Genomic DNA, 24,853 nt, shown 5'->3' on the forward strand with positions numbered 1-24,853 from the left:
CAATATCTGTTTTTATTTATGTATCTTTTTCCTGGCACAATCCTAATTGTTCACTATTCACTAGACTGCCAAAACAAAGAAAAAACCACATGAGATTCTCTCTCTCTCTCTCTCTCTCTCTCTCTCTCTCTTGGCTTGTTGGCTTTTTCAGTTGTAAGTACTTCTCCATAAAGGTTTTTATTTTACTAATGGCAGGGCAGGGGGGTGGGGAGAGAAGAGGGAAGAAAACAAGGGAACAAAAACTCCTTTCTCTTTATTCAGTGAGGTAATCCTTTCTTGTAATACCTCATGTTTAATGAAACAGTTGGATAAAGAAAACGGTGCTCATTCCTTATTGTCCATAATTCTCATGTCAGTTAACACTTAAAATTTTATGAAACTAGAGGTAGGCACACAATTTGGTTACACTGTAACTTATGCAATTTTTTATATTTATGCTATTGTATACTTATTAGTTAATCACTGACATGTCTTTATTCCTCCTCTCTCCGCCTCTCCCCCCTCCTCCCCGGTCCTTAGCAAGTGTGTGACTTTACCTATATTAGCTGGGGTGTGGAGGTGGTACTGCTTTAGCTATACTAATAGACTAAAAGCGGTATCACATTCCCAATGCCTACTCCAAATTTTTTCCTTTTGTTGAGAAAGCAAGACAGTGCCTTTTTTGCAACATTGCGCTAGGGGCACGCAACTTGTAGCCAAAGCTCTTATAGACTGCATATATTCTCAAATGGAGATCTGGAATACAGAACGCTTTTTAGCTGTAAGTATTCATAATAATCAGGACTTTATAAAAGGAATATTCTCAGAACAAACTTGGTCCAAAACTTAGGTTTTTGTGAAAATAAGATTTTTATAAAATCTAAGGCCAATTGAAACGTTTCCATTAATTTTAAATTCTATTGCAAACAAATTTTTAAACATTCTTCTTCATGCAGTATTTGCAGCTCACAAGCTTCAGTTTTGTGTGAGAGGAAAGCTAAAAGTGAAATTAACTCATCTGTTTTCATTGTTCAAGTTGGGAGAAATGAGCAGCATTAAAAAAGAATAAATTTATGTTTCTACAGTCCCTGGCTCTAATCTAAAATATTGTAACACAGGATTTTTAAGACGATATTCTCCCTTTTATTTTTTCATGTGCTTCAGTGTGTGTTGAAGCATTAAGCACTATGGGTTGTAACATTTACCTTGAGAATGTTTCAAGTTATGACTTCAGAGAAGCCACTGATTTACATTTTATGTTGGCTATTATTTGCCCAGTTCCATGAATTCAGTTTCAGCTTCTGAGAGAGAGAGTGGGGCAACTGAAGATCACCATCCATTGGGATTATAGCTAGCTCAGCTCCCTATTTTATAAACTCTCTGTAGACTGTGAGGTCCAAACTGCTCTTGAGAAGTAACAGTACTGTAACTTATAGTGCTTAAGGCTCTAATCTGCACCATCGAGGTCATAGGAGCTTTGCCATTAGTTTCAATGGGCATAGGATGACGCTTTAATACATTAACAGATTATTGACCTGCTCTACTTCCGCTTTCCCTGAAAACAGTTTTCTCTCCCATCTTCTCATTAATGAACACCGAGACATTGGCTGTACTGTTCCATTTAACATCAAAAAGGTACAGAATACCATGCATGTTTTGATTCACTTACTGTACAATTTGCCATGAACCCGTTTCACTAATTTCCTCCTCTCTTGCACCTGCGAAGATCCTCTAATCTGTGAATGAAAATTCCTCCTGTTTGAACACCTTTAAAGTATTACTCCCTGCTTCTCTACCTTGCCCTCTTATATTATCACTGTCATTGACTGTCTCAGTGGGAGGCCTGTCTCAGAATACAGTTGAGAATTGGCCTTCTGTTTTTTAACTCTCTCCATAGACTTACTCTAGTGAACTTTTTTGACCTTGTATCCACCTACTTTCCTTCCCATTTGCTCTGTTTCTGTAACTTTGACCTTGTCTCTCCCCTTGACTGTCCACAATTGGAACTTTTTCCTTGCTTCCCTGTAAGAAATTGGGTCACTTACTGTTTTTTAAAAAACCATACTACTTTCTCTTTATATGACATCACAAGAATGTGGTGAGAACCATTCATAAAGTGCATTTCTGATTTGTGTATGTGAGCCTTGGGAGGTTCTTTTGTGCCTTTGATATACAACACAGAATACAAAGTGTACAGTGCTCACTTTATATTTATTTTTTATTATAAATATTTGCACTATAAAAAACTAAATAAATTGTATATTTCAATTCACCTAATACAAATACTGTAGTGCAGTCTCTTTATAATGAAAGTTGAACTTACAAATGTAGTATTATGTACAAAAAATAACTGAATTCAAAAATAAAAAAAATGTAAAACTTTATAACCTACAAGTCCACTCAGTCCTACTTCAGCCAATCGCTCAGACAAACAAGTTTGGTTACAATTTGCAGGAGACAATGCTGCCTGCTTCTTGTTTACAATGTCACCTGGAAGTGAGAACAGGCATTCACATGGCACTATTGTAGCAGGCGTTGCAAGATATTTACATGCCAGATGTGCTAAAGATTCATATGTCCCTTCATCCTTCAACCACCGTTCCTGAAGACATGCGTCCATGCTGATGATGGGTTCTGCTTGAGAATGATCCAAAGCAGAGTGTACCGACGCCTGTTCATTTTCATCGTTTGAGTCAGATATCCCCAGCAGAAGGTTGATTTTCTTTTTCAGAAGGTTTGGGTTCTGTAGTTTCCACATCGGAGTGTTGCTCTTTTAAGACTTCTGGAAGCATGCTCCACACCTTATCCCTTTCAGATTTTGGAAGGCACTTCAGATTCTTAAGCCTTGGGTCGAGTGCTGTATCTGTCCTTAGAAATCTCACATTGGTACCTACTTTGTGTTTTGTCAAATCTGCTGTGACAGTATTCTTAAAATAAACATGTGCTGGGTCATCATCCGAGACTGCTATAACATGAAATATATGGCAGAATGTGGGTAAAATAGAACAGGAGACATATAATTCTCCCCTAAGGAGCTTGGTCACAAATTTAATTGACGCATTATTTTTTTTAACGAGCATCATCAGCATGGATGCATGCCCTCATGGCAGCCAAAGCATGAGGGGACATATGAATGTTTAGCATATCTGGCACGTAAATAACTTGCAAAGCCAGCTACAAAAGTGCCATGCGAACACCTGTTCTCACTTTCAGGTGACATTGTAAATAAGAAGCAGCCAGCAATATCTCCTGTAAATGTAAACAAACTTGTTTGTCTTAGCAATTGGCTGAACAAGAAGTAGGACTGAGTGGACTTGTAGGCGCTAAAGTTTTACATTGTTTTGTTTTTGAGTGCAGTTATGTAACAAAAAAACCTACATTTGTAAGTTACACTTTCACGGTAAAGAGATTGCACTACAGTACCTGTATGGGGTGAATTGAAAAATACTATTTCTTTTATTTATCATTTTTATAGTGCAAATATCTGTAATAAAAATAATATAAAGTGAGCACTGTACACTTTGTATTCTGTGTTGTAATAGAAATCAATATATTTGAAAATGTAGAAAAACATCCACAAATATTTAATAAATTTCAATTGGTAGTCTATTGTTTAACAGTGTGATTAATCACGATTAAGTTTTTTAATTGCAGTTAATTTTTTTTAGTTATCGCATGCGTTAACTGCAATTAATTGACAGCCCTAATAAAAATTATATGTTGTAATGATTTTGTGTGCTCTTTTTATTAGATATATTTTGAGTTGGCTTGAATTATGGTAATCTGAACCTGAGGCTAGCTGCCCACCCTCAGGTCAAGAAGGGATTTTATCATCACATTACAATAAGTTATATTAGGATTGGACAAAGCCAGCAACATTAGCAAATGCTCAGGTGTGATATGTGTACCAGCTGTGTGTGTGATTTTTGTGTGTTTGTGAGGGCACCATGATGATGAAACGTCTGTTTATGGAATTATTGTTTTGTTTCTGGTAGCATCCACAATGTGCTGGGTACTCTACAAACACAAAATGGCTTGGCCCCTCCCCCAAGAGCTTACATTAAATCTTTGTGTGCAGCAGTCCCCCTACAGTGGTAGATATCCAGTAGCGTGGGTAAGATCAGCCAGCAGTGTGTGAGCTGTATAGACGATGAAACAGGCTGTTGGAGCTCTGATAGTAAAATAGTGTGGAATCTGTTCCTGGTTATACAACTGGAATCGACTTTCCACAAGCCTTGACAGTAGGCTATGAAAATCTAAATGCATTCGTATACTTTTAATTGTTGGCTTTTCTAATGCTTCTGGTCTGCTGTGGAAGAATTTCTGGGATATTTTTCATCACCCACTTTTGCTATTGTGTGTATTCAAAGTGACTTATAATTGAACACCATGGTCAGATTTTTGAAATCTGGCTTCCATTGGTGCATGCATGATTTGGGCACTTTTCTATACTTGCACAAAAAAAAAAAATTTATAGCATCAAAGGAGCACTAAAGGAATTCAGATGTATACATTTTAACTTCTGTGTGCATTTAAGTGATGGAGAACAAATGATTTGTATGTGTAAAATTGCAAGCCCACAAATGTTGTAGGGCTGGGTTGTGGCCCCTTTTAAAACTTCATCCTATATATCAGAGGCACCAGCTGTGGTAATATGGTTATAGTTTGCTAATTACATTTAATATTTACATTTGGTGGTATGAAATGCCACTTTTTCCAATACCTGAAGAGCCGTTTCTTACTGGATGCAACATTGTCCAAAGGGAGAGCCCCTGACTATAAGTCAGGAGACTGGGTTTATTCCCAGTTGTACCATTGGTTCACTGAGTGACTATGGGCAAATCACTTAACTTCCTGTGCCTCTGTCTATTCATCTATAAAATGCTTTACAAAACAAACTGGTTTAAAAAGGAAAGCAAATATGTCGTTACGAACAAAAAAGACTATATAGTTAATATGGTTCCCTCATAGCCTGAGAATTATTTATTACCATGTATTTAATACCAATATTTAACTCCTTTACTATTGGTTTCATGTTCTGAGCTGTGGTCATTCACATTAATGGAATTACTTGGAATTCACATGAGTGATTAAGATCAGAATGTAATATAGTCAAAATGGAGCAAATAGACTGTGTATATGCTGTAGTTAACGTGCCAATTGTCATCTTGTCAGTTTTTTAGTTGAGTTTTTCTGAGGTTTTGTGTTTCATTAACCTTTTAAGTATATTTTGGGGGACGGGAACAAGCCCATATAGATAGAAACTGAAATAATTGTGCAGATGAAACCTTGCAATGCAAAACTATTATTTTTTCACAGTCGTAGTCAAAACAGGAAGGGAAACTGAGTCAGTCACTGCCAAAATATCTATCTGTCTCTCATTTGAAACAGGAAGAGGAATAGCCTAGTATTTTTCATATTTGTGGACTGAGATGCAGGAATCCTTACTACAGGCAAGATTCCTCATTTATATGATATGAAATTTTGTGGGCACAGCTTTGCCTTCAGGGGCTATGACTTGAGATAATACAAACCAGTGGTTTTATAAGAATACTTAAAATGGAAGTAGTTCTTGGATGAACAGCTGTATTAGGCGATTTGCCCACAAGTTATTTCCCAATCTGGCAACTGGCCTGAGCAAGTGGGACTTGGGTGATGTATCTTCTTCTTGAACTTCAGCAATTGAGTGGGAGTGGGCCAGCTCTGAGAGGCCAGAATTGAGGATCTGAGTAGCCTTCTCCTAATACCCACGTTGCCCAGGTATGCCAGAAGTCTTTGCAGAGCCACGCTTAGTGCCATGCAGGGAATGTGCACCACCTGCATGGTCTCTTCCATTTTCTCCCATGTTTTTTTCCCCCTCGTGCACAACAGAATGGATTCATAGAGCTTAAGGGAGGGACCATTAGATCATGTATTTGACCTCCTGTGTATCACAGGCTATTGCATTTCACCCAGTTATCCCTGTTTTGAGACCAATAACATATGCTTGACTAAAGCATAATTTGTTTGGTTACAACATATCTTCATATCAAGCATATCTTGTTTGGATAAAGCATATCTGGATGAAAGGCATCCAGTCTCTATCACCTTGGTATTTTGTTCCACTGATTAATCCCCCTCAGTGGTGTGTGTGTGTGTTTGTTTTTTGTTTTTTTTAATTGTGCCTTATTTCTAATTTTGAATTTGTCTGGCTTGTTATGTCTTTTTCTGCTAGATTAAAGAGAAACCTTTAATATCTTGTATTTTCTCTCCAGGGAGGTTCTTAACACTTCGTAATCAAGTCACCTCTTGGTTTTCCCTTTTTTATTTATAAGTAAAACAGGTTGAGCTCTTTGTCTCTGAGTGTAAGGCATTTTCTTCAGCCCTTGAATAACTTTTGTGGCTCTTTTCTTCACTGTCATAGCCACCAATTTTTCAACATCCTTTCTAAAATATCAACACTAGAATTGTGTTCAGTATTCCAGTATTGGACTCACCAATGCTGAACACAGAGGTAAAATCATCTCCCTACTCCTACTCCCCTATTTATACATTGAAAGATCGCATGATCCCCTTTTGCCACAGCATTGCTCTCGGAGTTCATGTTCAGTTTCTTGTCCACTATGACCCCTACATTCTTTTTGAGTCTCTGTATTCTAGGGCATAGTTCCCAATTCTGTAGGCATGGTGGGTCTACATTCTCTGTTCTTAGATGTTTAAAAACAAAAAAGGAAAAAAAAAAGGATTTTGTTGGAATGGGTCCTGATTAACAAGTGATCCAATAATTGTTCTGTCCTCAGTTATTTACCACTGCCAATCAGTGTCATCCACGTATATGCTGATCAGCAGTTATTTTGTAATTACTTCCAGATCATTGAATAATGTCAAGTCTAGTATGAATCCATGTAGAACCCCATGAGAAACACCCCCATTTAGAGATGATTCCCTGTTGACAACTTTTTTGAGATCGGTTAGCCAATTCTGAATCCACTTAACATGTGTGGTATTGGCATTGTATAGTGCTACTTTCTGAATCAGTACCACATGATAGCCTAAGTCAAACATCTTACAGAAGTCTAAATATTTAACATTTTTGCAATTACCTTTACCAACTTGTGATGGGGCGTACCAGGCCCTTTGAGGCCCCCGGCTGGAGGCCTGGTGGTCCTATTAAACCCCACCCCAGAAAAGGACAAGTGAAGGTGGGTTCTCCAGGCCTGCGTAGAGATGCTGCAGGGAAGCAGCCAATCAGAGTGCAGCAGGTTCACTTAAAAGGAGCTGCAGGGGCTGAGCAGATCTGATCCTTACTACCTGAGGAGTAAGGAAGGGTGTACCTTGATGGTGGCTGGAGCTTAAGGGAGAACCAGAAGATGGGTTCTGGTGACACTCATATTCCATGAGGAAGGAGCGAGAACTTCAGCCCTGAAGTAAGGGTGAAGAGGAAGGAGCTTCGTGGGAAGTGGCCCAAGGAATAGCAGCAGCAGCTATTACATGAAGCAGCACATAGCTGCTATTTGTAGGGTCCCTGGCTTGGGACCTGGAGTAGGGGGTGGGCCTGGATCCGCCCCACCAGCCACTAGGGCAGTGGCCCAAGCCCCGAAAAGGGCATAAGGCTTATTTAGAGGCCCAAGTGAAGGGCGAGACTTAAAGGGACACCAGAGAACTGGTAAAGGCCTAAAGTCTCCAGGGAGAAAGCCCTGAGGGCACTACGCTATACCAGGGTGGGCATAGACTTAAAGCTAGGCCAGAAGGAGCTGAGGCCTGAGCCCACAGACCGCTAAAGACGGTAACAAGGGCACAGGGACTGGCCCTGTTGGACCTTTTGCCCCAGAAGGGGCTCTTTCAGGTGTTGAGACTCTGTGTGACTTAGCCAGAGGGCTGAGCCACTGACCTGCCCAACGAGGGCAACAACCAATGGGCCACTGTGAGCACAGAGTGGAGGTTCGCACCCAAGTAACAGGAGGCACTCACGAGAGGTGAGTGCACATTGTCACATAACCAAAATTATAATCTGATCAAAAAATGAAATCAGCTTTGACAATTTTCCATAAAACCATGTGTACTGGCATTAATTATATTCCTGTCCTTTAATTTTTTTATTGAATCCAATGTCTGCTTTTCTGTTATTTTGCCCCACTCTAGTAACGCTGCCAAAGCACTCTTTTGCACTTGTGGCAGAGGCACAGGATTTTCCATTTAAGTTCTGCTCAGTTGTTGGATCCAGCACCCATTGAAGTCAATAGGAATCTTTTGATTGAGCCTGATACTGTACCCATTAAAGTCAATGAATGCTGACTGAAGGGTACCTTATCTGCAATATTCCAGAAATAACTTGTAAATTATGAGAAAATATTGAAATCCCAAATAATGTTATTAATATGCACATGGGTGAATTCACAGAAATTTCCTTCTGTATTGAAAGCATTATTCCAGATCTCTCAGTGAAATCAGTTTAACTCCTGATGCTGGAATTTGGATTTTCTTTGCTTATATTCCATGGCTGGCATGCCAAAGCATTAATTGAATCTTCCTGTGTTACTTAATGCCTGCCAAAGAAGCCATTAGCATACAGTAAATTATATTCGAATCATGGGCAGAGCGTGAACTGCCAGCTGGGGGAGGCTAGATCCCAGACACACAGGGACAGGGGAACTGGCAGGAGGAGGCCTGAGGGTGAAGTGTGGGCAAGGTCATACCTGACTGTTTGTTTGAGGAGGCACAGCCACCCCCAGCCTGTGATACCTGCGGCCCATGATTAGAGTAACATTACAGTTTGGACACAAGCCAACTACTGCAAAGAAACCCACAATTAAAGGGATATTGTCAATTTATATTTACTCGATAACTTAAATTTTGTGAGAACAAGGTTTATTTTAAATAAGACCAATAGATGTGTTTCTACAATTAAACAAATTGTATGCAAATAGTTGTGTTTATACCACAACTATTTATAAGTTTAAACTTTCCTTTGCAGTGTTTGAAACCCAAATGTTGCAGCATGAGAATCCAAAAGTGAAAATGACTATAATTAAAAGCTGACATCAAAGCTTTTCATCCTCCAAGTTTAGATAAATTAATGAATTAAATGCAGAGCATATATAATGACAAGTGGTTGAGTTTTTAAAAATTTAAACTGTTAATAATCTGAGGCATTTCTAATATATCGGGATGGAAAATAAACTTCTACTTTTTGTCAAAAAAACAAAAATGTTATCATTTTCAGGAACCAAAAGTCACATAGTTTTGGCTGAAAACTTCCAAAAATTTGGGAAGTTTTCAGTTAGTTGACCAAGTAATCTTTGCTTTTCTCAAAAACAAATGAACAAATAATGATAATAATAAATAATAATAAACCCCCAAACCCCCACTTTCTTGTGAAAATTGTCATTTAGTCAAAACCCCAATTTTCCATTAAAATAAAAGCGTCAATGGGAAATACTTTGACTAGTAGCTATTGATGATTGTTTAAAGCATATGAAATAACATTCCTCTAAGATTGACAATTGGGACAAAATTCCACATATGGGTTATCTGTATGTAACTCCTATTGAAGTCAAAGGGAATTGTATGTGCCTGTAGTTTGGGTGAGGAATTTAGCTCCTTATCATTTTTTCGTCTCTTTTCTCACTCTGTTCAATGTCCATCTTCTCCTTTTGACTTACCCCACTTCATTGGTCCTGTTAACCCATCTCTTACTTTTCTCCACATATTTTTTTTTTAAAAAGCACACATTATGAACAAAACAAAGTCACCATTTAAAAAACTTATGCATTTAAGATGACATTTGACAGCAAACATTGTGACTACTCTGGTTGTTGTTGTTGTTGTTGTTGTATCCCTTTTTCACACCCTTTGTCAGTCTAGTCTATTTAGGTTGTAAGCTCTTTGGGCAGGGGCTCCCTCTCCTTTCTGTTTGTATAGCACCTGATACAATGGAGGCCCTGATAACAGTTGAGGCGGCTAGGTGCTACTGTAATATGAAAATAAAAGTAATTGACTATTCACTCGGTGGTAAACATCTTGAGATATGACAACTTGTATCAGACTGTTCTTTCTTGGTTCACATTGTATCTATCTTCTGTGCAAGCAGTTTCTGCTCTGTAGCCATGTCAGCTTCTTTAATTCCATCATTCTCTGGGAGTCCCACAGGACTCTGTTCTGAGTCCTTTGCTTTCTTTTATGTCAAACTATTTTCCTGAGTGTTTTAATATGATATAAATCATCTTAGATAGGGATTCACGCATTATCAGTATGAAAAGAACAAAATCCAGTGAATCATAAATTCAAAGACTCACTTGTCAGTTTGGATTTTACAGCATATCTATATTACAACATTCAGAAATGTTCTGTTTTCTTTGAAACAGCAGCAGTAATATCCAGCTGAAATAAGTGTGCCTCTAGCTTCCCAGAAGCCAGAAATAAATGCAATCATACCAAACTAAATTAGGTTAAATCTGAAAAATATTGTTCTATACTGTGGAGGGGATGCTGTGTATAGCACTGGAGACGGTTCCTTTAATGGGGAGGCAGGGCAGTTTGAAACGTTTGCTAAGGGTGAGTCTCAACTTACTTTGCCTTTCTGCTTCTGAAAACTATTCCTCAGTCCTCAGACAGCAGCCCCCCCCCAGTGTATGACTATGTATTATAGAATGAAATCTCCCCTTCCTCTTCATGACATTTCATGTTGGATTTATAGAGAGAAAGGTTTCAGAGTAGCAGCCGTGTTAGTCTGTATCCGCAAAAAGAAGAACAGGAGGACTTGTGGCACCTTAGAGACTAACAAATTTATACTCCATACGGCTAAATGCAGTGCCTTGCATAATGAAAAGTTTCAGAGTAGCAGCCGTGTTAGTCTGTATCCGCAAAAAGAAGAACAGGAGGACTTGTGGCACAAATTTGTTAGTCTCTAAGGTGCCACAAGTCCTCCTGTTCTTCTTTTTAGAGAGAAAGGGTAGCCTTATGTTTAAGACTGGAACTTAGGAGCCCTGGCTTCAGTTCCTCTCTCCACCACATACTTCCTGTGTGACCTTCTGGCTTAACTATTCCATGCCACAGTAAAAATGGTGATATTAAAACTTCCAATTTCCACATCCTTTATCTGGTTTAGGGCTCAAATGTTGGTGGGCATTCTTGGTACTACTTTAATAGAAATAATAACAGTTTCATTCAAACAATGAGTAGCTTGGTGGTATATCATGGTTTCAGACAAGAACTGTGTAAACCATGGCAGATATGCTTGTTTCACATTGTTCTGGAGTTCAATTAAACTCCAAATTCAAGGCAAAACTTGGGTGTGAATGCACATGAACCTACTAATCTCTCCAAAAATATATTGAACCCTTTGTATATCAAGACCACTGAATTTAGCACAGCTCTGTAAATAGCTATATAAAAATTTAGCTGTTGTTGTAATAGAGAGAGATTTGTAGAAGATCATCATTTAGAGATGCTCCCTCATAAGGGACAGTATTATGAACATAGTTATTTGGAGATGCAAACGCTGCCTGGCTGTGTGCAAGCAGTTCACCAAAGATGTTCTCTAGTTTGTTTTATTCCTTTCTCATTCATTGATTTGTTATTAATGAACTTCAAGATCGTTACAGTTGTCACATTGAAATTGGAGAAATATATATATATTTTTATGCTTTTAGCATGGGATTTTCAGAAGCCATCAGCCTTGGTCTAACTCTGCTCTTATTGAAGACAGTGGAAAAACTTCTGTTGACTTCATAAGGAGCAGAATTAGGCCAAACCTGAGCACTTCTTAAAATCAATGTAAATGGAAGCACTGAAAATTCTATATTAAATTTAACACAGGAGGGAACAGGGATAGTGGGGGAGGAGAGGTGGAGGGGAAGGCACACGATAGTAATGAAGTCTAAAGCAAGATAACGCTAAAGATTCTTACATGTGAGGAAGAACTACTAAAACAAAAACCAACAATTGGAACCATTATTGACTCTGTCATAAAGATAATAATTGTTGTTCATAGTCCTCTTGCTGAAGTGCTCAGGTACAGTACAATGTAATAAAATACATAATTAAAAAACTACCTCTTAAGTCAAAGGGATAAAATGAATAAGGAGATCATGAAATAAAAACCATGTCACATCAATATCCTCATCCTTCTTCCTGGGCTGTATGTTAGCTGCTCACAGTGCTCATAGAAGTTCATTAATATCTGAAGAATCTCTTCAACTTAAAAAAAAAAAGTTTCTAAACTTTTGATAGAAAAGATAAGCCAAGGGTAAAACACTCTGTTTTGTGTCTGTTGCTATCTATTAGACTGTTCCAAAGAGTTCCATTTGCCTGTCCATTTCCAGTTCCTTAAAACAACTATTTTTTGCTAGTGCCAGTGCTCTAAACCGGTGGTTCTCAACTAGGGGTATATGTACCCCTGGGAATTTGCACAGGTCTTCCAGGGGGTACATCAACTCATCTAGATATTTGCTTAGTTTTACAATAGGCAACATAAAAAAGCACTAGCAAAGTCAGTACAAACTAAAATTTCATACCGACAGTCACTTGTTTATACTGCTCTATATACTATACACTGAAATGCATGTACAATATTCCAGTTGATTTATTTTATAATTATATGGTATAAATGAGAAAGTAAGCAATTTTTCAATAATTGTGTGCTGTGACACTTTTGTATTTTTATGTCTGATTTTTGTAAGCGAGTAATTTTTAAGTGAGGTGTAACTTGGGGGTACACAAGATAAACCAGACTTCTGTAAGGAGTATAGTTATCAGAAAGGTTGAGAGCCACTGCTCTAGACAGGTTTCAGAGTGGTAGCTGTGTTAGTCTGTATCAGCAAAAAGAACAAGGAGTACTTGTGGCACCTTAGAGACTAACAAATTTATTTGGGCATAAACTTTTGTGGGCTAAAACCCACTTCATCAGATGCATGCAGTGGAAAATACAGTAGGAAGATATATATATATACACAGAGAACATGAAAAAATGGGTGTTGCCATACCAACTATAATGAGACTAATCAATTAATGTGGGCTATTATCAGCAGGAGAAAAAAACTTTTGTAGTGATAATCAGGATGGCCCATTTCCAACAGTTGACAAGAAGGTGTGAGTAACAGGAGGGGAAAAATTAGCATGGGGAAATAGTTTTTACTTTGTGTAATGACCCATCCACTCCCAGTCTTTATTCAAGCCTAATTTAATGGTGTCCTGTTTGCAAATTAATTCCAATTCTGCAGTTTCTAATTGGAGTCTTTTTTTGAATTTTGTTGTTGTTGGAGAATTGTGACTTTTAGGTCTGTAATTGAGTGACCAGGGAGGTTGAAGTGTTCTCCGACTGGTTTTTGAATGTTATAATTCTTGAGGTCTGATTTGTGTCCATTTATTCTTTTGCGTAGAGACTATCTGGTTTGGCCAATGCACATGGCAGAGGGGCATTGCTGGCACATGATGGCATACATCACATTGGTAGATGTGCAGGTGAACGAGCCTCTGATAATGTGGCTGATGGGATTAGATCCTATGATGGTGTCCCTTGAATAGATATGTGGACAGAGTTGGCAATGGGCTTTGTTGCGAAGATAGGTTCCTGGGTTAGTACTTTTGTTGTGTGGAGTGTGGTTGCTGGTGAGTATTTGCTTCAGGTTGGGGGGCTGTCTCCCAAGATCTGTGACAGTGATGGATCGAAGGACATATCTATTCAAGGAACACCATCATAGGACCTAATCACATCAGTCACACCATCAGGTTTTTTTCTCCTGCTGATAATAGCCCACCTTAATTATAGTTGGTATGGCAACACCCATTTTTTCATGTTCTCTGTGTGTATATATATCTTCCTACTGTATTTTCCACTACATGCATCTGATGAAGTGGGTTTTAGCCCACGAAAGCTTATGCCCAAATACATTTATTAGTCTCTAAGGCGCCACAGGTGGTACTCGTTCTTTTTGCTCTAGACTGATACTGTTGTTGGGCTTTTAGTTAGTTTGTGTAAATCCTTGACAACGTTTGGGTCTTAGACCCTAAGTTTTTAGGCATACCATATTGTATCCCTTTCTCCTACATTGTGTCTATCTTGCCTATTTAGAGAGTAAGCTCTTTGGGGAAGAGGTTGTCAACTACTTTTTTAGTTGTACAATGGGATCCTGACTTTGGTTCATACCTAGGCACTACTGTAATAAACACAATATCAGTGTTTAAATTATATTTAATCTCCTTTAATTTCTTTTCAGAAATCCTATGTTTTAGGGCAATGGGCAAACTGAGACAAAGGAGAGGATAAAGAGGTTAAACTCAGCGTGAGTGTAAGCAGATGAGCTCTGTTGACATAGCTGGAGTTGTGCTCCTTGGACTCCAGTCCAGACTTGGTGCAATGTGCGTACTTTGCCTGATTCCTGGAAAGTGGGGAAAGAAAAAGATACATAGAGTTCTTCATACCAGAAGTTCTTTCAAAATAATCTATTTGTAAAATATTATTGAGTGTAGTAGCCTACTCTGCCCTGTCTCTTCCTCCTGGGTGTGAATCTCATCCGACGAAGTGGGCATTCACCTACGAAAGCTTATGCTCCAATACATCTGTTAGTCTTAAAGGTGCCACAGGAGTCTCTGTTGCTTCTTACAGCAGAGAACATCTCTCCCAAGGTTCAGCTTGCATAAGTTTCTTCCTGATTATTGTGTCAGGAGACGGGGGCATCCCCATTTGGGAACATGCTGTGGGGACTGCCCACAAATCCTGTGGGATCTTCTGGATGTTTTGTGTGTCTCCCGCTCTGTCTCCCACTGTCTAATGCGTCTAGGCCCCAGTTCAGACAGGTGCTGAAACACAAGCTTAAATTAAGCATGTGAGTAGTTCCATTGGCTTCAATGGGACTAAACTTGTGCTTAAATTTTAAACATGTGAGTCAGAAGTGGGAGTAAGTCCTCCTACCTCAGTAGCAGAAATGCTCATTCAACCACCATGCACTTTGTGTATTAGGAAGAGAGGGTGAAATAATGCTGTCAAACAGTGATAGATCCCTGCATATCAGTGGTTCTCAAACTTTTGTACTGGTGACCCCTTTCACATGTCAGGCCTCTGAGTTCGCCCCCTTCCTCCCCACCGCCCGATAAATTAAAAACACTTTCGTATAGATTTAACACCATTATAAATGCTGGAGGCAAAGCGGGTTTGGGGTGGAGGCTGACAGCTCATGACCCCCCATGTAATAACCTCATGGCCCCCTGAGGGGTCCTGACCCCCAGTTTGAGAACCCCTGCTGTATATATTTTAGAAGCTAGAAGTCAAGCTGAGGAGATGGAAATCATATACTTCCCCCACTTATGATTGGGCGAGTGGCTTGTTCAAATAGTGATAAATTCATTCTTTCCCCTTATCTTGTATATAAATTGGGGAAAGTACAATGACGTATGTTACACAGAGAAAAGATCTGCATTTCTTGACTCCCTAGTGAGGAATTTCTCCACTTCTAGTCATACCTAATGTATATTTACCAGCTTCTTATTATTTCGTAGACTTTTTTTGCACAGACTCTGTGGGATCATGTTTTTCTTTACCAACCTCTTACCCCCTTCTTGGTCCCTAATCCGACAATGACCAAGGTGCAGGTGCAAGAGGCTAATTGCCCAGAGGTCATTTCAGAATTTGGGCCATAGTTTCTGTTTTTAGAACTAGAAATAAATACATATTGCACTCTATGAACAGGCCTCATGCCTAATGGCTTTACACATATTTCATTCTTGTCTTACATTTATATGTAAACAAAATTAATATAGTGATATGTACTAAAACCAAAATAAACACAGTTTTTTTTATAACCAATTTGCTTCAGTTTCACATATGCATTTCTTTAGACTCCTGACCATTACCCTGGAATTGCTTGTCTCTATGCCTTTATGCCATCTTATTTCCTAGTCCAGTTTTTATGGTTTATGCAGGACCTGAGTGGTGTGCACTTGGAGTGCTGTCTGTCTGCACATGGGTCAGTTTACCATTATCTAAGTATCGAAGTTTGCTGTAAACCTGAATTGCAGTCTTTCTGTTGCTATACAATGTACCAATTAGTTTGATCCCATCTTCAACGGATTTTCACTGTATCAGAGTATTTTATGAGCAGGTTCCACTGTATATGACATTGACACTTCTTTATAATTATGGTGTAAACTTCCATAATTTGGAATAAGTCAGCTTTTATGTTGAAGAGGCCTGTTCCTGCTGCCCTGGAGGGATAGTTGCTGTTGAAGATGGTAAGAGGGTAGGGTTTGTTTTTTTTAAAGCCATAGGATTTTTTAATACTGTATTTCCAACTATGGCACACTGCAAAACCCATTATATTATTTGACAATAGGGACTCTACCCGTACTAACAAAGGATTTGGGTCTAAAAAATTCATAAACAGCTTTAGGAGGAAGTGTATTTTCTGTGATACTTGAGGCAAAAGGGCCAGAGCATTTAAGGTCAAGATAAAAGAGAACTTTTGCAGCAAGTCTCTTGTAAAAAAACAACAACACAAAAATAGCTGACAAAGATGTCTGATTACTTAATGTATTATTAGGGATGCCAACCTGTTTATAATTTCAGGGAGTACAGCATACTGTATTTTATTTGTAAAATCTATGTGTAATGGTTTCCCCATACACTTTTCAAAGGGAGGTATTTTAGAGAAAGGTGTAAAATCCTTCTGGAAGAGGATCTGGAGATTTCCTCCTTAAGAAAATAATTCAAAAATATATGCCATTGGGTGCATTTTGAAAGCGTGCACACACACAAGTTCATTTGCTGGGGAGAGGGAATGAAATGTCTGTTTCATCTAAATTCTGTTCATTTCTATTCAGTGCATCCTCTTTTAGCAACTCTATTCTCTCAGAAATTTTGCAGTATAGGCACAACATAAAGAATGGAGTGAGTGAGTGGGCTGGGGAATTGGGGTGAAAGAAGACGATAGTGCTTAAAGGAATGTTAACTTGAAATTCACACTTTTATCTAAAAATGTTGTATCTAGTTATAGTCACAAGATGCACCTCCGCTTTATGGTGACCATGGAGAAAGGAAATCTATTACCTCTGAGGCGAGTCAGGGCTGTATTAACTTTTGCAGCACTTACCCCACTCTCTTCCCTCTATGAAGGGAATGGCTGGTGAATCCACTGGGCCTGCATTGCGCTACCCTTCACCACTATCCACCATCCTGGGGCATGTGGAGTGCAGATCATCTGTACAGGATCCTAGCATCCTGAACCACTCCTTGCACATGGGACCCTAATGGTTCTGCTGTGGTCGGGACCTTTGCACCACTACTTGTGGGTGTGGAAGAGCTGGGGAGATGGAATTACCCTTCCAGGAGAATTAGAGTGCCCCACCCAGTATTCTGATTCTCTGCAGTTCAAACACAACACTAAAATACATCTGGGGCTGTACTTTATACTGTAGCTCACAATATGATATTCCCTCCAATATTTCTCTGAACATCTCATCTCATGAAGAGAAATGAAGTACTGGTTTATCTGCTTTTATAATGTAAGTGTATTTGGATGAGAGTGATTGGATTGCATCTGTACTTCTGTATGTGATAGGATGGTATTTTTCATGGGACTGAATGGGAGCTCTGAAAATATGAATCTTGTTGTTCAGATTTGATATTAACAACTCTTCAAACTAAATATTGTACTATATTAGAAATAAAAGCTCTGTATTTGAAAGAAAGAAATGGAAATATACTGTCTCTTTAGGCAGGATGCCTGTTGTCATTTTGTAAAATATATTACCAGTGGAGAAGAATTTATAAAAGACTTCTATGCAGGTATTTTATAAGGATCCCAGCAAAATACTTACCAGTAGTTATACAAGAGTTATTTTCAGCAAATCTATTCTCCAATAAATATTCAGTGCTGATTCTCTTTATCAGTATCTTGGAATTCAAGGGTTTTCTATTTCATATCAAGGACCTAAAAAGAAGCAGTTTAATAATGAACATCAGGGAAATGGCATCCAGAATGCAGTAGCTTTAATTGTTAACTTTTATTGATGGAGCACTGAATGTTAACGTCATACTTAAACAATTGGGAGTCACAAAGTACATGTAAATTGCCACTAATGGTAAAACTCTCTCAAATACAAAAAGTAGCTTAACCTTATTTTGGTGGGAAAAGTCAAACACCTTTGCCTCTAATATTAGGTGCAATTGAAAGGCCCGTCAGATCCATCATTCTGAATTGATGGGCATTTTTCTCCCAGCTGGTGATAACCAAAATGGTGTCTGGATCTCTGGTAAACTTTTTCCTCTTTGGATGGCATTTTTCTTTCAGTAGTTCAGTGAACATTCCTTGTAAACAAGGTGGAGTTGTGTCACTTACTGAATTAAAAACATGACTTCTGGCAGCCTTCTCCCAAGAGTTAAGCAGTGTCAGAACAGCATATAATATAAAATTTAACATATTATTCGTAGATATGGTGGCTGAAATAGTGCTTTTGTAACATTTGGAGCAAATTAACCCCCCCCCCAAGTGTTTTATTTCATTTCAAAGCATGATTTAAATTTCCTCCGTGAAAACACTACAAAAGCACCATTTCAGCCACCATATCTAGGACTCCTTTGATAATGCCCACAGTAAATGAGTCATTTAAAATTTAATATTTTATACCATTATGGTTGTTATTTCAAGGAACCCTCCCCCCAGAGAGAGAAACATTATCTAAACTACTAAGAGATGCATGCACTTAAAATGAGTCATTATGTAACCATAATTAAGGCTATGATTCTGTCATGGAAGTCATGGACACGTGACGTTCCAGGACCTCTGTGACTTCTTCTGGGGGAGGGCTGGAGCAGCTGCCAGTCCTGGGGCTGCCAGAACAGCTGACTGGCGGCTGCTGGAGCAGTGGCTGAGGGTCAGCCCCCTGCTGCAGGAGCAGCGGTGGGCTGGAGCAGCCGCAAACCCTGGCAGTGCTCTCTTTGTGTTCCTTCTTCCCCCGAGTATTTTTAGTAAAAGTCAGGGACAGGTTGTGGGCATCTGTGAATCTTTGTTTATTGCCTGTGACCTGTTCCTGACTTTTTTTTACTAAAAATACCTGTGACATAATTGCTGTAAGCCTCATTCATTCTTGCTCTATCCCCTCCCTTCTTTGTCTGAAATTTAGGGCCTAATGTTGTAGACTTCTATTCATGTTACTTTAGCTATCTAAGCAGTTTTATTGAAGTCAATAGGAGTATTTGCTGTAGGAGTTCATATTTGAGTGTTTGCAGGATTTTGTGCTTAAATTGTTAGTTTTCTGAGGCAGGAATTGTTTTTTCTTTCTTTGCTACGGAGCCTCTAGCATACTTGTGAGCTCTATGAATTGAATAATAGTTGTTCTAATCCAAGGCACTGCCTTTTTGTTTTGTGTGAAGCCTTCAAACTTGAATAGTATAGTGATTTCCCCATAGTAGCATTTACTCTAGCCTTGTAAATGGAGGAAAAAATACACATCTCAGACTAATCTTAGGGTCTATTCAGGTTTAGTAGCAGCCTCCATTGAGTTGAGGACACTTGACTGTTGATGTGAGTCATGGTAAAGAATTTTTATTCAAATATAATTCTGTAAAGTTTTAGCTTTTCATAACATTCTGCTGCACCCTCCTCACCACCACCTTATCTGAATGTTAGATATCTGAATGCTAGGTATATCCAAGTATCAGATCTGTGTGAATGATGTCTTTAATGGTGATACTATACAGGTTCTTTATCCAAACAAGTGACTCTCCCCCTCCCCCTATAGCTAACGTTGATAATCCAAAATTACCAAATTTTGTCATTCTAATTTATTAGCTGAAATTCATCTCAGCTCTACTTGAAACCACTTGGTGTCTAAAAAAACATTTTGACAAAAACTGCTAAGATACAGCATTAAAATATCTTCAAATATCCAGACACATCTACAGCACTGATTGAATAAGGTAGTCACAGTTACAAAGCACTGCAATTGGAGATAGAAGGTTGTGCATTATGGTATTCGTATCATGCTGGAATGAAAATATCTCTCTGAAAGTGTAATATAGCTGCAACTTCCAGTATTTAGTAGGTAAAGTATTACAAAAGCATTGCTTCTTTTTGCCTTTGCTCTGACAGTAATATTCCAGAAGGGTATGAAAAAATTCAGTCTAACAGCAGAACTTTCTTGACCTATTCTAAGACCAACCCACCCTACTAGCAGCATTCCCCTGACAGTATCATAGATCTCATTAGTTAGTGGGTGATCCATTCAGTGATACTACAAATTTCAACAAGGAAATGTGTCTATTTCTAAACTAGGTAAACATTAGAAATTAAGACTGTATATTTTTTGGAAAGAGTTCCCAATGTGAAACTGTTTCAGAAACCAAAAGCCTAAATTAGGAAATAGATTGTGAATTAGCCATTGTTTAACTGAAAGATAGTAATCCACCTACTTTACCTTCAGGCCTTTCAGTTTCCACAGTTAATCCTCTGACCTCATGGTAAGAGAAATCATCCCTTTGACTTTCTTTTCCAAGCTACTTTTGAAACTAGAGATGGGCCTAAGCTGCAAATTTAGATCTGGATTTGAACTTTACTAAAGTTTGAGGATGTTTAGTTCTAAGGTTTTGGTTTTTGGGGCCATAGTTTCTTGAACCTACAGAGCATGATTATAGAAGAAATTTTGTTTATAAGAATGGGTTAAAGTATGCATGGATAGTATATTGTTAATGCACAGATCTATGTTTTTCATCTCTAGATTGCATCTTCAGATTTACCTCATCTTGGCCAGAACATTCCAATCTGGTCTCCTGTTGCCGAGATCTGGTCTCGATCTGTTAACAATTTATCGTTTCATCAGCAACAATGAGCTCCACAACACAGCCAGGTCAGTTTTTTCATATGTCACAGAATATTAACATATGTTGTAATTTTGCAGAATTCTTCAGTGTGTCTGTGTTCAAAGCCAAAAAAAAGGTGGCAAGTGACCCATATGCCAGTTTCATCCAATAAGATTTGACTGTCATATAAAATGAAATACAGGAGTATGCATAAAGAAACTATATTGTGTGGATATCTTATCTCAATTGGATTACAAACTGAATGATTCTGTAATTCTTCTGTAATATTTTCCATATGACTTGCTTAGGAGCCAAATAATCATAATGAAACAAGAACAGACATATTTAACATTTGTATTCTTAATATTTGTATACTTGTGCATTAAATTATTGTGCATCTTTACGTTATGGCAGTGTTTGAACAATCTGAGTTTGAGCTGCATTGCTCTGTTCCTTCCTTCTTATCCCTATGGTGGAAGGATACTTGCCCACGCAGTCATCCTCTGCTATGTTTTTCTCTTTGTAGACACATGCTTAGTTAATATAAGTCTTAGCACCTGCTTTATCTGATGTCAGTAGAAATGAGCTAGTTCTGGTTCAGCTGGCAGGAGATGAACCGTGAGCACTACAGCCAATACCCATCGTTCTAGAGAAAGAAAAGTTACATATGGAACACGCCTACTCTCCACTTCTTGGAGGAGTGAGAATCCCTAAGTCAAATCTGCACAACGTCCCAGATAGCCCACACTCCAGTTCACCTCCACTTTAAAAATATCTATTTATTGTCCTTTTGGTAACATAACTCTGTACAGGTGATTTTATTTCTGTCTGCTTTGGCTTTCGTGAAAATAATTAGCATAAAACATCAAGAAAGAAATTGTAATAATAAGCAGGACTCTTCATTGAATTTTTTTGCGGGATATCATGCAGCTCAATTTAGGAGTGTTTTTCAGTTAATATTTTTTTTTTTAAAGAAATGGCAGATACATCGTGTTGGAAATGAGGAATAACAGTATTCACATCAGTGCCTCAAAAAGTGGCCTGAATTTCAAACTTGGCCTCCATTTTTGCAAACACAATTTTGCATCTGCAATAATTGTCAGGAAAAAGCTTGAATGACCTGCGGTCAAAACTGGTTAACATAATTTATTGTGGATACAAAATATGCCTCCGATAATGGAGGCCTGATTTAAAAATCAAGTCCATATTGTTCTGGGTCTGAGTAGAACAAATTTTGTAGACGAGGACTAGATGATCTGAACATTAAGACTGTTGTTGACTTCCCATTCTGCTTTCTTGAAGGAATTGTGCTCTGCTTTTGGCTCTGTCGTCTCATGGTTTTGTATGTGTCCCCTTGGTAACAAATATGAAATAATGTATTACTGTGCTTTTCTCATATACTGTACTTGTCACAGCCCTCCACTTTGCATGGTGCTTTTCTAATGTAGATTGCTGATCTTGAGTTGAATTCATTCCTGGTGTAACTCTCTACTGCAGTTGGAGATGATTTGGCTCTTAATGCAAGGTGTCAAATTGACCCTCGTTAACCAGGAGGAAGAGGATTATGGGCGCCCATTCAAGTTTCTATTGTCATTCTAAATGCCATAAAGGAGACACATTCAGTGTGATGAGCAGGGTAGTAGTGATACAAGTTCTGTATGTAGGGTCCATTCCTGCTAGGTGCACAGCACTCTCAACTCCCAGTGGGTCTTTAACTGACTTCCATTAACGTTAAGAGTTGTGTGTTTATGACCGTGCCTCATGCTGATTATTTACCCCTAAAAGACTATAACTGGAACTCTGATTTATTAAAAGAAATAGTCGTCATTGTGTGGTGGTTGGTGTTTGTGCCCACCCCGAAGATAAAGATTTCTATTCTGTGTACTGGTTTTTTTTTTTTTTATAAAAAATTGCATGTGAAGTCACAGTATGGTAATCTAGTCTCTCTAACCATTTGTAATTAGTCTGTGTTGAAGGTCATTCAGTAAAATTGTTTCGTGGCAAAAACGGCTATCTGTAAAATGGAATCACTGTTGAATTTAAAACATCACTAATCTTTCTACAGTACACCCTCGCTATAATGAACCTGTCGGGACCCAGGCCATTTGTTCATTATAGCGAAAGGACAATCAAAATGAATAGGTGGCGGGGCTGGGGCTCCAGGTTGTCAGCCCTGGACGGCTGGCCCTGGGGCTTTGGCTTCAGCCCTGGGAGGTGGGGGAGACGGGGCTAGAGCCAACTCCTTAGTTTCTGCCCTTGAACCCAACATATGAGGCTAGATAAAAATTGTGCATGCATGTGCAACATCATTTTTTTTTTTACAACAGTACAGTATTGTACTGTAGTAGGGATCCAGGGATCAGGTTTGTTTATAGCTGAAGGTTGGTAATAATGAAGGGTGTTATAGCAAGAGTGTACTGTAGAAGCACTGTAGAGTACCCAAAAGGAACGCTCTGGCTTTCAAAAGTTGTGGACAACTTATTGAAACTACCAGTCATGCTCCACTGCCCACAGTTATGGCATTCAACTGGAAAGTGGAAAAGTTTTATATCTAACAATTATTATAACCCCAAGTTGCATAGCTTCCTTCCTTCTTTTGATGGGCTACACAATAAAAAGATGGGGGGGGGAACAAAACTCTGCAAAATCTTGGGAGTAACAGACTGGATTATATCTGGTTTGAATGAACAATTAGTGGATCTCTCAATTGACTTCTTCAAGAAATACAGCATGAACCACTCAGTGCACTTGACCTGTGTATAAATGGATTATCTATCTCTTCAATGGTTTCAGTTCTTATTCCAAATGGAGGATAGAAAATGGTTAATTTTTTCTTACCTTCATATATATGGAGAATTTGTAAATTGTGTTGATCCATTCTAATCTTCATGTTTGTACATTGTAAATCTGCAGGGTAAGATATCACATTGTTTTTAGCTTATGTACAATACTGTAAAATTACATGGAGGCAAGATCTGATCCATGGTATTTCTAAGGTACCTGTTACATCAGTGCCTCATCCACGGGAAAGTTTTTGTGCTTTAACCAAGATTATATTGGAGATTACATTGGGTAAAATCCTGGCTCCATTGAAGTTAGTGGCAAAACTCCCATTGACTTCAATCAAGCCAGGATTTCATTCAGTATCTTTTTAACACCATGGGGTTTCACATTGAAAAACAAGGAGAAAACAAAATATTTAATAGCTGCTTATTAAGTGATCACTGTCAATTCTGTACACTGAATGAGGCAGGGGTCCTGTGGGGAAAAAAGCATGTGATCATGTAATTAAAGACTCCTTCATATGCATATACACCCCAGGGCTGAATTAAGGTTGACTAGGCAGCCTTTATTGTGGCATTTAGTAACTTTTGAATGCTTTATTTGCAAACTTAATGTTCTTTTAACATAGGTTTTTTGAGTGTATGTAATTTCCTAGGTTTTTAAAAAAAAAACTTGAACACCCCTTCACCCCAAAATTCCACGTGACACACTGTATTGACACCCACATGAGTCATCAGCAGGATTGGAACCTTTTGACACAGACTTCTGCCACTTGAGGTAACTGATAGCTGTAGTAGGCTATCATCCTCAGTGTAGACTAGCTATAGAGGGGGATGCAACATGCTTTGCCGGTGTGTTTCAAAAATATTTATTGATAGCAGAGGAATTGTGAGACTTGGGAACCCTAAACCCAAGATTCCCAACTTTCTACTTGCACAAAACCGAACACCCTTGGTCCGCCCCTCCTCTGAGGCCCTGCTCATGCCCCGCCCCTTCTCTAAAGTCCCGCCCCTGCTCAGTCCACCCCCCCTCCATCTGTTGCTCACTCTCCCCATCCTCACTCACTGGCTCATTTTCACTGGGCTGGCTCAGGGAACTGGGTGCAGGAGGTTTGGGGTACAAGAGGGGGCTTTGAGCTGTGGGGTGGAGCCAAGGGTTTGGAGTCTGGGAGGGGGATCCAGAATGAGGGAAGGGGTTGGGGTGTGGGAGGAGATACAGGCTCTGGGGTGGGGCCAGAAATGAGGGGTTCAGGGTGCAGGAGGGGGCTCCAGGCTGGGCCGGGGGTTGGGATGTGAAAGGGGGTGAAGGCTCCAGCTGGGG

The 24,853-nt window shown here is 38.9% G+C and overlaps 1 protein-coding gene across 4 annotated transcripts in view; it reads left to right on the forward strand.

Annotated features, from left to right (window-relative positions):
* Window positions 1-24,853, forward strand: part of HDAC9 (histone deacetylase 9) — a 650,822-nt gene that overhangs the window by 36,317 nt on the left and 589,652 nt on the right. For all 4 annotated transcript variants that reach the window (XM_065583246.1, XM_065583252.1, XM_065583250.1 and 1 more), the window contains one exon: window positions 20,668-20,796. In XM_065583246.1, coding sequence (XP_065439318.1) covers window positions 20,775-20,796 — 22 coding nt within the window. In that variant the 5' untranslated portion in view covers window positions 20,668-20,774. The remainder of the gene's footprint in view (window positions 1-20,667; window positions 20,797-24,853) is intronic.

Source organism: Chrysemys picta, chromosome 2 (assembly GCF_011386835.1).
Source record: "Chrysemys picta bellii isolate R12L10 chromosome 2, ASM1138683v2, whole genome shotgun sequence".
NCBI classification, from domain to species: Eukaryota; Metazoa; Chordata; order Testudines; family Emydidae; genus Chrysemys; species Chrysemys picta.